We start from the raw sequence: 13,102 nt of genomic DNA, 5'->3' as shown, positions 1-13,102 counted from the left end.
TATCCCCTCGACTACTTACTGCCCACGGCCTGAACCCACACTTAGGGCCCACTCTTCTCCAGCCCTCAGTGCAAGCTGGGATAATAATTCAATGTGTTCATTTTTAAACTGTTGTTTTTTTTTTTAAATTTAATTTTAAAGAAAGGACATGAACATCTGACAAACTGAGATATGTATGTAAAATACACTAGCACCTCAATCATCAAGTTTTAGAATACTAAAGTTTAAAACTTCTATTACTTTCAATTGTGGTTAAAAAGTCTCTTGTGGAAGACTGTTTTCATTTTATTTCTAAATAGGTACTTTGCTAATTTAATAAGGTGAAAATATTATACAGTTTCACTCTGTATACACGATTAGTGTTAACTCTATGTGGGCTCATCCCTCTTGTTGACAAAATCTTACTGTTTCTTCATGAGAACAAAACTGGAACTTCCCTTAAGAGTTTCTACTAGATTAAAAAAAGCAAAGTCAGGTAAATTATGAAATCTTATTCCAGAGAAAGAGTGACTTACTGGCTAGAGAACTGAGAAGCTCAGTCTCTCCACTCTCACAGTTGGAAAAGAAGTATCTGAAGCACTTCACTAGAGAATGCGTTCTTTTATGTGGAAGGGAAGCGCACACACATCCCACAGAAGGCAAAGAAGAGCAGACAGGTGGAGGTAGTGCTGTTCAAATGTCTTGGTGATCCTGGTTTGTAGCACTGTGGTGAGTTATAGGTTGTGAAGTCATCCTCCCTACTGAGTCTGAAAAAACAAAGAAGCCAGTTGTCTAAAGAACTTGTAGAGCCTCTTTAAAATAAAATGCCCACTGAGAAAAGAAATTATCTTCTTGAAAGTACCTATCAAGAAAAGTAGTAAGTGCTTTTTTTGCAATCTCTCTTTTTTTATAGGGAACTTATAAACACTTTACCTGACTCTGTGCCACAAATGTCACATCCTCTGACCTCTCGTTTCACTTGATGCTGGCTAACTCTACCTCTTGATTAATGTGACTAGCAGCTGTAGCTTCACAGCAAAAAGTTGACTTTATCACGACGCCCACCTTCTACTTTAAAAATCAATCCTCAGGGCCAGTCTCCTGCTTGTCAAGGAGAGGTTTCACTAACAACTTATACAAGAAAAGCAGGTGACTGCAAGGTTCCAATGAAAAGAACTGATTCGATCATTTGATAGGGGCTATTGTATTCTCAATTTAGAGTCAAGAAAAAACATTAGTGTTTTGGTAACTTTCATATGTTATTTCCTATTGCATAAACAAAATACCATGGTACTCATGCATGTAAACTGGCAACCTTTTGTATAAACAAGGTCATAAATGACTACCCCAACAGTATGCTGGTCTATGGAAATTCTGGTAGGAAAGCAGAATCACAATCAGTTCTAAATTACAGATTAATGCCTCCTTGATATCTAGTAATGAAAATATTCATCTTGCCTCAGTGATTCATCATGGACACTGTCTATTCTTTACTACCACAACCTGCCAGGTTGCATGGTGGTGGGTGGTGAGGGGACTCTCTCCCACTGGTAGGTGTTATATGCTATGCAGAAATAGTCACCCCAGCAGAAATGCACAATGTTACTAGATTTTTAGTTGAAAAGTAAAAGAATGGATTGCCCTACTTACGTCCTTTCTCTGGGAATAAAAAGATACACACCATTACAAACACAAAATGAGTCAAACTTCTATTTTATTGACAGGAGTCTAAAACGAATACCAAAGGGGGTGGGGAATGCCTCCTTTGCATTTTTTTTTTTTTTCCCTTTAAAAGTCTTCTGATAGAGTCATGTAGATTAAAAGCTAAGAATGTATTTCAGTTTTTGTAGTGAATCTTGTAAAAAAGGTTTAATACCGTAAGTCGCCAAAATCAGAGAACATGTGGTCCCACATCATTTTTAAAGCAGCAGCCCTTAAAGGGAACTAAACCCTTCACCAATCTGCTGAAACAGAGGCTTAAAAAGATTTGAATCCAATAAAAATATTTTAAGCCAATAAAATCCATTTTTATATTCTGTGTGGTAACTATGGCAATTAAGAAAAGCTAAAAACCAAAATATAGCCCTCTATATTGGGTCGCAATTGACTCCACGGCACTTGACAACAACAAATATTATGTGGAATGTAAAAAAATGCAAACTAAGAACCAACATGGATAAAAACAAAAAGCTTTACAGCCTTGGAGCTGTCGTAAATATTCTTGTACTACTGTAAAATGTCAATAAATGAATAATACAGCTTATCAAGAAGTTAAGAACTTGAGAAGATGTTACTTAAAGCACATGTGTGGTGTTTATCATATTTTACTGTGTGCTAAAACTAAAGCTGAACAAAGAAAAGTTGCTTGTTTATAAGTTGTTTTGCATGTACCTTTACTTTTACCGGGACCATAAATTGATCAGGTAATACATAGTCCACACTTCTGGACAGTTATAACAAAGGATTTATTATCATTTGCAGATGAAATAAATGCACCATCCCATACTAGACAGGCTTTAACAAGCCTTCCAGCATTTTTCAGGTTGCACATAGACACCGCCACCGCCTAGTTAAATTAAGCATCCACTTTTACTACAGAAACTAACACTTCCTTCAACATTGTTCTGCACTGCTTCTGGTTTATTACACACTTCCAAAACAGCAAACATTTGCAAATACATGCAAATATTGTGGTCCATTCATAGTACTGCTTAGTCGGCATCTTCCTCTTCCTCCTCTTCTTCCTCAGAACTATCTTCAAAGCCTTCGCTGTCCTCCTGGTCTTCGTCTCCCTCTATTGTGGTATCCCACTGTGGGTGATTTTCTGGCATAGGTTTAGCCTCATGAACTTCCAACTTTCAAGAAGAATAAATGCAGATATCAGAAATTTGGGGATAAATAGTGGAAGAAATATCTGGTAAATAAAAGGTTTTCTTTGACAACAGCAATGACAAAGATATAAATTGTATAGATACAACTATAACTTAACACAATCATTTGGAATAGAAATTGCATCCCAGAAATGTAACCAGTAAGCCCACTAAAATGTAAACACAGTTAAATTTCAAATACAGTTGAATACTTTTACTTTGAAGAAGCTATGGTAGTTAGAAATATATATTCTGTGGCACAAAAGCATTAATTATTGTAATTCTTTTACTAGGATATTGTGTGATGTAAGACTCAAGAAAAACTTCCAGAGACGTACCCTCCAGACTCATGAAATAAAACTCTACAACCAATGAATGGAAACGTGGCATATTTATGGAAAGAGGACAGGCTCCCTTTATGCAGGGACTCCAACACACACTGCAGCAATACATTCGTTCAGTCTCTGCAGCATATTAAAAGAATGTGCTCTGCATCAGATTTGACAAACTCACTGATAAGAAAGTTCAAATGATATGGAACACACTGACGGGTGTGCTACAAAGTTAAGTATATGCACTAAAAGAAACAAACTCGTTACAGAAATGAATCCACACTCCCATAGAAGCTGGGCTTTTTCTAAAGCAAACAGAACACACTTGCTAATATCCTGTCAACTCAGAGGATATTACCCAGCATGTTAATATAAATCAATTTAAGTTAGAATCAATAAGATGAAGCAAAGTGTATATGACGTGCTCTGTGTAAACCTTCACCCAATAAACAATAAAAAATAAATAAATATATACACATACACAATTTTTTTCATTTCTGAAGGGCTCTAAATCACCCTTTAGGTTCTGTGATTGTTAAGGTTTTGTGTCAACTTGACTGGCCCAGGTTTCTCAGTGGTTTGGCAGCTGAGCTGTAGTTATTCCCATAATGAGATCTAATGTATTATACTTGATCCTGTAATGAGATCTGCTATGAGCAGCCAATCAATTGAAAGGATGTTTCCACGGGGGTGTGGCCTGTTCCCAATATATTAGACACTCAGGAAAAGCTTGCATGCTTTCTGCTGGGTCTGGATCTTGCATCTGGCTCATCCTTCAATTTCAGGTTTTACTTCCTAAGACAAGCTCTAACACAACAGCTTAAGTTTATCACTAAAAACGAAAAGAGTAGCTCTTCAAGTGTGTCATTTACAAATTATAAGATGATCTGTCTTCTTTTCCTTGTTACTCTACATTTCATAACTAGACATACTTTTAGTATACTAAGCTCTTATTCAAACAGATATCGTACTTATAGAATAATGTCTTCTTACCTTCAATGGCTTAATCTGATCCAAACCCATATATGAGTCTGATCTCAGAAACACTGTATACTGATAATTTCCAGGCTTGCCTGGTGCAGGGAACTTCAATTCTACCTGGAAGATAAAATTAGCACTTGAAGTCTATATTTTAAAGAAAAAAAAAAGAGAACACAAGAGCTTACTCCTAAAATTCCAAGCCTACATTACTTAATAGCTAGGTGTTTACTCAAATAATATAGGGAGTCCTAACAAATATGGCATCCTGGTGTGGTGTTATAGGATACGCATTGCACTGCTAACAGCAAGGTGGATGGTTCAAACCCTATAGAGCAGGAGTGAGAAATATCCAGCACATGGGCCATATGTTGTTGTTGCTGTTAAGCTCCATCAAGTCAATTCCAACTCATAGCAACCCTTGTATAGGGTTTCCAAGGAGCAGCTGGTAAGCTTGAACCATGAACCTTGCAGTTCAAACGGCTTTACACAATCTGGTGCATTAACCCACAGCGCCACACCAGGACTCCATATAAGGCCCGTGAAATCATTTGGTCTTGCCCTGCCAAGGCAACCACCATTCTAGCCATCACATTGTTGTTGTTATGAAGTGCCATCGAGTCAATTCCGACCCATAGTGACCCTGTATAGGGTTTCCAAGGAATAGCTGGTGAGCTTGAACTGCCGACCTTGCAGTCTGACTCTGCAGTCTGACGCATTAGCCCACAGTGCCACACCAGGCCTCCAGCCATCACATTATTAGGGGTGAGTTCATTGAAAGTCTGATCAAATATAGCAGGCTAATTTTTAAGTTGATAATTTTGTATGGCCCCACAAATGATGTTATAAATTCTGACAGAAAAAAGACTCCCCACCCCTGCTACCTCAAGGTTGGCTTGAAGCACAAAGTTGGTGGTTCAAACTCACCAGCTGCTCCTCGGAAACTCTACACAGGGTCACTAAGAGTCAGAACTGACTCGATGACATTATCAATATCAACAACAACCCCTGATATTATTATGAGTAGGAGAGGGCTGGAAAACACTTAAAAACAACAAATATTACAAAGGTAATCCCACTCCCCAAAACTGTTCTAAGGTATATAAAAATATACAAAAACTAAATGTTGGAATTAGGAAACAACAGATTTCATGAGACAAAGGTAATTCTTGCTAAATTTTCTTATTTCTAGGATAAGCTCAATGCCTTAAAAGATTAAAAGGTATTTATTTTATTTGCCATCAAATCATAAGACATCAAATAAAAATAATAATAAACTCTTAGGAGTTCCTTCTTGGTATCATCTCACTTGGATAAAGAAAGAATAAATTTAGAAAAATTACATTTGGATTTTTTGGTGATATTCCTCAAATCTCTAAACTTTGATTTTACAGTGAAGATTTTATATTAACATATAACATTTTTAAAAAACCATGGGAAAACAGCAATTAAAAAAAAAAAAAAAAAAGCCTTTCCAACTATGACCCAAAACCTAAAAGCATACTAAATTACACTACATAAAAAATAAAAAATGAAATATTTCTATTTGTGACCAGTAAAACTCACCATGTTGTTGTTATATACTGTGGAGTGAGTTCTGACTCGTAGTGACCCTATGCCTAGAACAAACCACTGCCTGGTCCTGCCCCATCCTCACAATTATTACCGTGCTTGAGCCCACCGTTGCTATCACTGTATCCATCTTGCTGGGGATCATCTTTTTGCTGAGCCTCCACTGAAGCAAATATGATGTCATGCTCAAGGTACTGAACCCTTCTGATATCATGTCCAAAGAATGAGAGACAAAGTATCATTATCCTTGCTTCTAAAGAGCATTCTGGAGTCCTGGTGTGACGCTGTGGGTTAATGTGCCAGACTCCAAAGCCATTGGAACTACAAGGTTGGCAGTTCAAGCTCACCAGCTGCTCCTCGGAAATCCTATACAGGGTCACCATGGGTCGGAACCGACTTTACGGCACTTAACAACAAGGAGCATTCTGGCTGTACTTTTTCCAAGACAATTTGTTTGTTCTTCTGGTCATCCATGGTACTTCCAATACTCTTAATCAACATCATAATTCAAATGCAGTGATGCTTATATATCATCTTCCTTACTCACTGTCCAACTTTCACAGGCATATGTTGTTGTTAAGTGCCATTGAGTTGGTGCCGACCTATAGCAACTATGGATAGGGTTTGAGGAGAGGCTGGTGAGACTGAATCACCAACCTTGCAGTTTAAAATGACTTTGCAGTCCAGCGAATTAACCAACAGCGCCACACCAGGACTCCACATGCATATGAGGTGACTGAAAATACCATAGCTTAGTCCTCAAACTGACATTTTTGCTCTTGAATACTTTAAAGAGGTCTTTTGCAGCAGATTTGTCCAATGCAGTAAGCCATTTGATTTTTTTTCTTTTTCCTTAAACGTTTTATTGTGAATTATGTGATTCATTTGATTTCTTGACTACAGCTTACTTGAGTGTTGATTATGGGTCCAAGCAAAATGAAGTCTTTGACAACGTTAATCTTCTCTCTCTTTATAAGTTTACTGTGATGTTATTTATTGGTCCAGTTGTGAGGATTTTAGTTTTCTTTACATTGGAGTGCAATCCATACTGAAGGCTCTGGGCTTTGATCTTCATCAGTAAGTATTGAAGTTACCTTTGCTTACAGCAAGCAAGGTTTTATCATCTGCACATCATAGGTTGTTAATAAGTCTTCCTCCAATTCTGATGCCACGTTTTACTTCATATATTCCAGCTTCTCAGATTATTTGCTCAGCATACAGTTTGAATAAGTATGGTGAATGATACAACCCTGGAACATGCCTTTCCTGATTTAAAACCATTCAGTATCCTCTTGCTCTGAACAACTGCCTCTTGTTTGAATACAACAAGGGACCATCATAATACTAATAAAAAACTTTTTAAACCCCACCACAGAACTAGTAAACCAACTTGTGTATAAATAGTTATCATCCAATTGATAGAGGAAATATATCTTTACAATATATAAAAAACTAAATGAAAAATCTTAACATCTCTAGTGTGACAGATAACATATACCCCTGATGTGATACACTAAGAAAGATACAACATATACGTAGTATTTTGCCAAAAATATCTGAGATAAATATAAGCATGAGAAACCAATGATACAAAATCAAACTTGCCTGGACTTTTCAAAAATGTCAATGACGTGACAGATTAAAAAGAAAAAGGGCAAGAATATGTTCTAGACTAAAAAGGCATGAGAACTAATTGCAATGCATAAGCGCTTAACTGGATCTTAATTTAAAAACATATATATATATACATGAATGGAATATTTAGGGAAATTTTATGATGAACTACATATTAGACAGTAATACCATATCAATGTTAAATATCCTGAATATAATAATGATATTTTGCTTAAATAGGAGAAAGCTCTTGGAATGAAGAAACATGTTCAAGTAGTTAGGGGTGTAATATCATGACCCCAAACACCTCAAGTGGTTTGGAAGGAAAAGGAAGTGTGTGCGTATGTCTCTTGTGTATGTACATACATACAGAAGAAAGAGAAATAAACAAATATGGCTAACTATTAACAACTAGTAACTCTAGGTGAAGGGTTATCAGCTGGTATTTAAAATACTGGTGTTCTGGAATTCCCATCCTTCATAATGTTATCTGTAGATTGCTATGATTCACAGTTGAATGCCTTTTCATAATCAATAAAGTAAATATGTTTCTGGTATTCTCTGGTTTTAGCCTAGATGCATCTAAAGGCCACGTCCTCTTCTAAATCTGGCTTGAATTTCTGGTAGCTCCCTGTCAATGCACTGATGCAACTGTTTTTAAACTATCTTCAGTAAAATTTTACTTACATTTTATATTATTAAAATTGTTAGATAATTTTTACATGCCACTGAGTCATCTGTCTTTGAAATGGGCACAAATATGGATCTCTTCCAATTGGTTGGCCATGTAGTGTAGCTGTCTTTCAAACTTCTTGGCATAGATGAGTGAGCGCCTTTACTGCTGCATCAGTTTGCAGAAACATTTCAATTTGTATTCCATGAATTCTTGGTGCCTTGTTTTTCATCAATGTTTCCAGGACACCTTGAATTTCTTCCTCTAATATCATAGGTTCTTGGTCACATGTTACCTTGTGAAATGGTTGAATATCCACCAATTCTTTTTGTATTCCTTACATCATCTTTTCATGCTTCCTGCATCATTCAATATTTTGCCCATGTTGTTGTTATTAAGTACTGTCAAATCAATTCCGGCATAAAGCAACCCTATACAGAGTTTCCAAAAAGCAGCTGATGGGTCTGAACGGCCAACCTGTGGTTCATAGTCCAATGCTCTATCCTACAACGCCACACCATTTTGCCCATAGAACCCATCAATATTGCAACTTGAAGCTAGATTTTTTTCTTTAGTTCTTTCGGTTTAATAAATGCTGTGTGTGTGCTTCCCTTCTTTGTCTTCTCGAACTGACCTTTGGCATTTTCTGTTCAGCTCTTTTACCCCCTCATTTCTTTCAGTGCTTTAGCTTCTCTCTGATCAAAAATAAGTTTCAGAGTCTCTTCTGACATCCACTTTGGTCTTTTCTTTCTTTCCTGTCTCTTTAACGACCTTTTGCTTTCATCCTGAATGATGTTCTTGATGTCATCCCAAACTCTCCTGGTTTCTGGTCATTAGTGTCTAATGCATCAAATCTGTCCTTGAGATACTCTCTAAATTAAGGTGCAATATATTCGAGGTCATAGTTTGGCTCTCGTGGGTTGTTCTAATTTTCTTCAGTTTCAGTCTGAACCTCCATATGAGCAATTGATGGTCTGTTCCATGACCTTCTTTTGGCTGATGCTTTTGTTTCTTCCCATAGATGTAGTCAGTTTGATTCCTATATACATCATCTGGAGATATTTGCAATAACCTATTGGTTTTGCAAAATTCTATCATGTGGTCTCCAGCATCATTTCTATCACCAAAGACATATTTTCCAACTAGTGATCCTTCCTCTTTGTTTCTAATCTTTGCATTCAGTAATTATCAATGCATCTTAATTGCCTATTTGATCAATTTCAGACTGAAGAAGTTGGTATAATTCAATTTCATTATCACTGGTATTAGTAGTTGGTGTCTAAATTTGAATAATGGTGGTATTAACTGGTCTTCCTTATACGCTAAAGGATATAATCCTATCACAATAGCACTGTACTTCAAGAAAGATCTTGAAATGTTCTTTTGGATGATGAATGTGACACCATTCCTATTCAATTTTCCATTACCAGGATAACAAACCATATGAGTTTCTGATTGAAGGTCCCACAAGCTTTGCTTCATTCCCATCACTAAGGTCAACTCTACTTTATGAGATAGCTGTATTTTGACCCTTTCAACCTGGAAGTATCATCTTCCGAGACTGTATATGACAATGTTTCATTGCTATTCATAAGGTGTTCAGTGCATGTTTAAAACAGAGTAATTACCTCTTCAGTATCTTTTAGTGTACACACATGATATGGCATAGATATTAATGTTTGTTCCTTCCTGTCTGCAATATAAAGCCACCACCATTCTTGTTTTTCCTTGAAAGAAAAAAAAAATTAATATGAATAACCAGAAAGAACTAGTGAAGCAGAGTTTTGGCTTATATCATATTCAGGAGACTACATTCTGAGTATTGACTTACTACCTGATACAAATAATGTTTCAATAAATACTAACAGGTATTTTATTTAAATACTAATGTATTTAAAATACGTTACAGTATCTGTATACCTGTTCCACAAAAACACTTTGTATATCATTTTAGGGATTTCAATGAAGCCTTAAAACTTACTCATGGACCTTCATACCAAAAATTTCTGATTTACCTAACTGATAACATAAATTAACAAAGAAAATCTTATAAACTATTAAAATATCATTTAGCAAATGGTATTTTATCTAGTAAATTACCTAATAACAAGCAGGCCAGAAAATAAGAGTGGAAAACACTTGAGCAGTCAAATCAGAAAAGCAATATATTAAAACCCTTTACTTATTAAAGACCATATCTAATTCAAAAACAGTTGCAACAGTACATCGATAGAGAACTGCCAGAAATTCAAGCTAGAGTCAGAAAAGGACCTGGAACCAGCAATATCATTATTGATATTAGACGGATTATAGCTGAAAGCAGAGATCACCAGAAAGATGTTTACTTATGCTTTATTAACTATGCAAAGGTTTTTAACTGTGTAGAACATCACAAACTTTCAATAGTATCCCAGAACACTTAACTGTGCTACAAGGGACCTCTACACAGACTAAGAAGCAGGTGTTCACACAGAACAGGGGGATACTTAAAGGTTTAAAATCAGGAAAGGGGAGCTCCAGGGGTGTGTCCTTTCACCACACTTATTCAATCTGTATGCTGTGCAAATAATCTAAAAAGCTGGATTATATGAAGAACAACATGGCATCAAGATTGTAGAAAGACTCATTCAAAACCTATGATATGCAGATAATACAACCCTACTTGCTTGAAGCAAAGACAACTTAAAATATTTACTGATGAAGATCAACAACTATAGCCTTTACTATGGATTGCAATGTAAAGAAAACAAACATCCTCACAACTGGACCAATAAATAACAACCTGATAAATGAGAACAAGATTGAAATTGACAAAGACTTCCTTTTGTGTGGATCCACAATCAATACTTATGGAAGCAGCAATCAAGAAATCAACCAAAGGATTACATTAGGCAAATCTGCTGCACAAGATCTCTTGAAAGTGTTAAAAAATACGAAGATGTCAGTTTAAGGACAAAGGTGCACCTGGCCCAAGTCATGGTATTTTTAGTCACCTCATATGCATGTGAAAGTTGGGTAGTAATGAAGACCAGAGAAGAATCGATGCATTTGAATACTTATTGGAGAAGAACATGCAAGGTACCATGGACTGCCAGAAGAATAATCAAATCTGTTGGAGAAGTACAGCCAGAAAGCTCCTTAGGAGACAGAACGGTGAGCCCTCATCTGTCTTATTTTGGACATGTTAAAGACATCATGCCTGGAAAAGTGGAGGGTCAGTGATAAAGAGGAAGACCCTCAAAGAGCTCAAATGACACAACAGCAGCAGCAATGAGCTCAAATGTAACAAGTGTGGGGATGGTGCAGGACAGCGGTGTGTTTCATTCTGTTGTGCTTAGGGTCACTAAGAGTCGGAAATGACTAGACGACGCCTAACAACAACATTTATACCTTTCAGTACACATGCTATTAATAAGCTCAGCACTTCTAGTTTGAGTTCACAAAAGACTGGAAACAGTAAAGGTGCTGTGTAAAAGGGCTGCCCTCAAAATGCAGAATGACAGCACAGAAGAAAACACAAAAAAAAATCATAGAAATTGAAAAATAAATGTAAACAATTATTTAGAAAGCGGAGCATGCTGAGTCTATTGCTATATTGCAGCACACATCAGTACCTGTTGAGTTATCTGCCATATCTTTCTAATATGGCTTAAAGAAAAATATTTTAGAGCTTTAAACAAAATCAACTATAGGATATTTTAAATCTTCATGTTAACTAAAACAATTGCTGTTGCTGCTGTTATTATTGGTATTAGGTGACGACGAGGCAGCTCCAACTCATAGGACTCTATGTACAATGGAATGAAACGTGGCCCAGTCCTGCACTATCTTGTTTAAGTCTTAGAATTAAGATTACCACAGTGTGTACATAGGTGTGTGCACACTCAAAAGTAAAAAAACATAATGGATTCAAAATGGGCTTTTGAGCAGTGGTTGACAAACACTTTCTGCAATGGATCAGAAAATCACTATTTTAGTGTTTGTGGGTCATAGAGTCTGTGTCAACTATTCAACTCTGCCACCGAGGCATAAAAATAATGATGTGGCTATGCTTCTATAAAACTATTTACAAAACAGACAGTGGACCTGATTTGGTCTGCAGGCTGTAATTTGCCAATACTTGTTTACAGCCACAGAGACCTGGGTTATTTTTTCTCTCTAAGCCGTGGTTTCCTTCTCTGCTGTCAATGGATAAATGCCTACCTCAGGTGGTGTTATGAAAATGAAAAATAACTGGTAAAATACACGTTAGCATTCCTCACACATCCGAGTGCAATAAATGATAGTTATAATTATTAGTGAAACGGAGGGCATTTTATGTGATTCTGACATTTCTTTGTGAAAAAACACTGTTACCAAAACATGTCTGTAGGAATAAAAGCAGCACAGGAACATGTCCAAGAATGCACATTTTTTTTTCTTTCCCTTCCCACTTGGAGAATGTCTGTCTCTCCTCTCCTACACAGTTTGATTAAAATGAGATTCATTCAAGAACATTTATTGAGATGATAGAGATGACAGGTCTGCTTGTACACATGTTGAGAGTGAAACACATGTTCTATCATGAGCTATATGCACTTTAAGCACAGTTATTTTTGTTTTTATGGGATTTCTCAAAATCTTCAATATACTAAATATAATAATTGATTCTCAATAGCATGTAAGTTAATTATGAATGTAGCATTTGAAGTAATTTAGGTGGGTCATTCAGTTGTTAGGTAGGTACCTGGAAGGTAGGTACATTAAGGACTGACTTGTGTCTACCCAAAACATATGCTGAAGTCCTTACCCTGTGAATGTGACACTATTTGGAAATAGGGTTTTTCTTGTTATGTTAATGAATTCAGAATGCACCAAATGCATTCTGAATACTTTAAAAGGGGAAAACAGGCATGGAGAGAAACACACAGATGCAGGCAGATGAGTTTATAGCCCAGGAACACCAAGAACTGACAACAGCTACTAGAAGATGAAAGACACAAAGAGCTTGCCCTAGAGCAAATGTTCTGAACTCACACTTCTAATCACATAAGCTGTGAGAAAGAAAATTTTTGTTCTTTAAAAAAACCTGTCATATTTTACTA

At 36.4% G+C, this 13,102-nt stretch overlaps 1 protein-coding gene across 1 annotated transcript in view; it reads right to left on the bottom strand.

The window, feature by feature from the left end:
* Positions 1 to 2,115: 2,115 nt before the first annotated feature.
* SEC63 (SEC63 homolog (S. cerevisiae)) overlaps positions 2,116 to 13,102 on the bottom strand; it is a 107,762-nt gene continuing 96,775 nt past the window's right edge. Inside the window, exons 19-21 of the mRNA XM_006839953.1 lie at positions 9,647 to 9,745; positions 4,175 to 4,279; positions 2,116 to 2,834 (exon numbers count right to left, since the gene is read on the bottom strand). Of these exons, the coding sequence (XP_006840016.1) occupies positions 2,691 to 2,834; positions 4,175 to 4,279; positions 9,647 to 9,745 (348 nt within the window). The 3' untranslated portion in view covers positions 2,116 to 2,690. The remainder of the gene's footprint in view (positions 2,835 to 4,174; positions 4,280 to 9,646; positions 9,746 to 13,102) is intronic.

This window comes from Chrysochloris asiatica, unplaced genomic scaffold, assembly GCF_000296735.1.
Source record: "Chrysochloris asiatica unplaced genomic scaffold, ChrAsi1.0 scaffold00027, whole genome shotgun sequence".
Taxonomy (NCBI): Eukaryota; Metazoa; Chordata; class Mammalia; order Afrosoricida; family Chrysochloridae; genus Chrysochloris; species Chrysochloris asiatica.
This window is presented reverse-complemented; position numbering and strand designations above follow the sequence as displayed.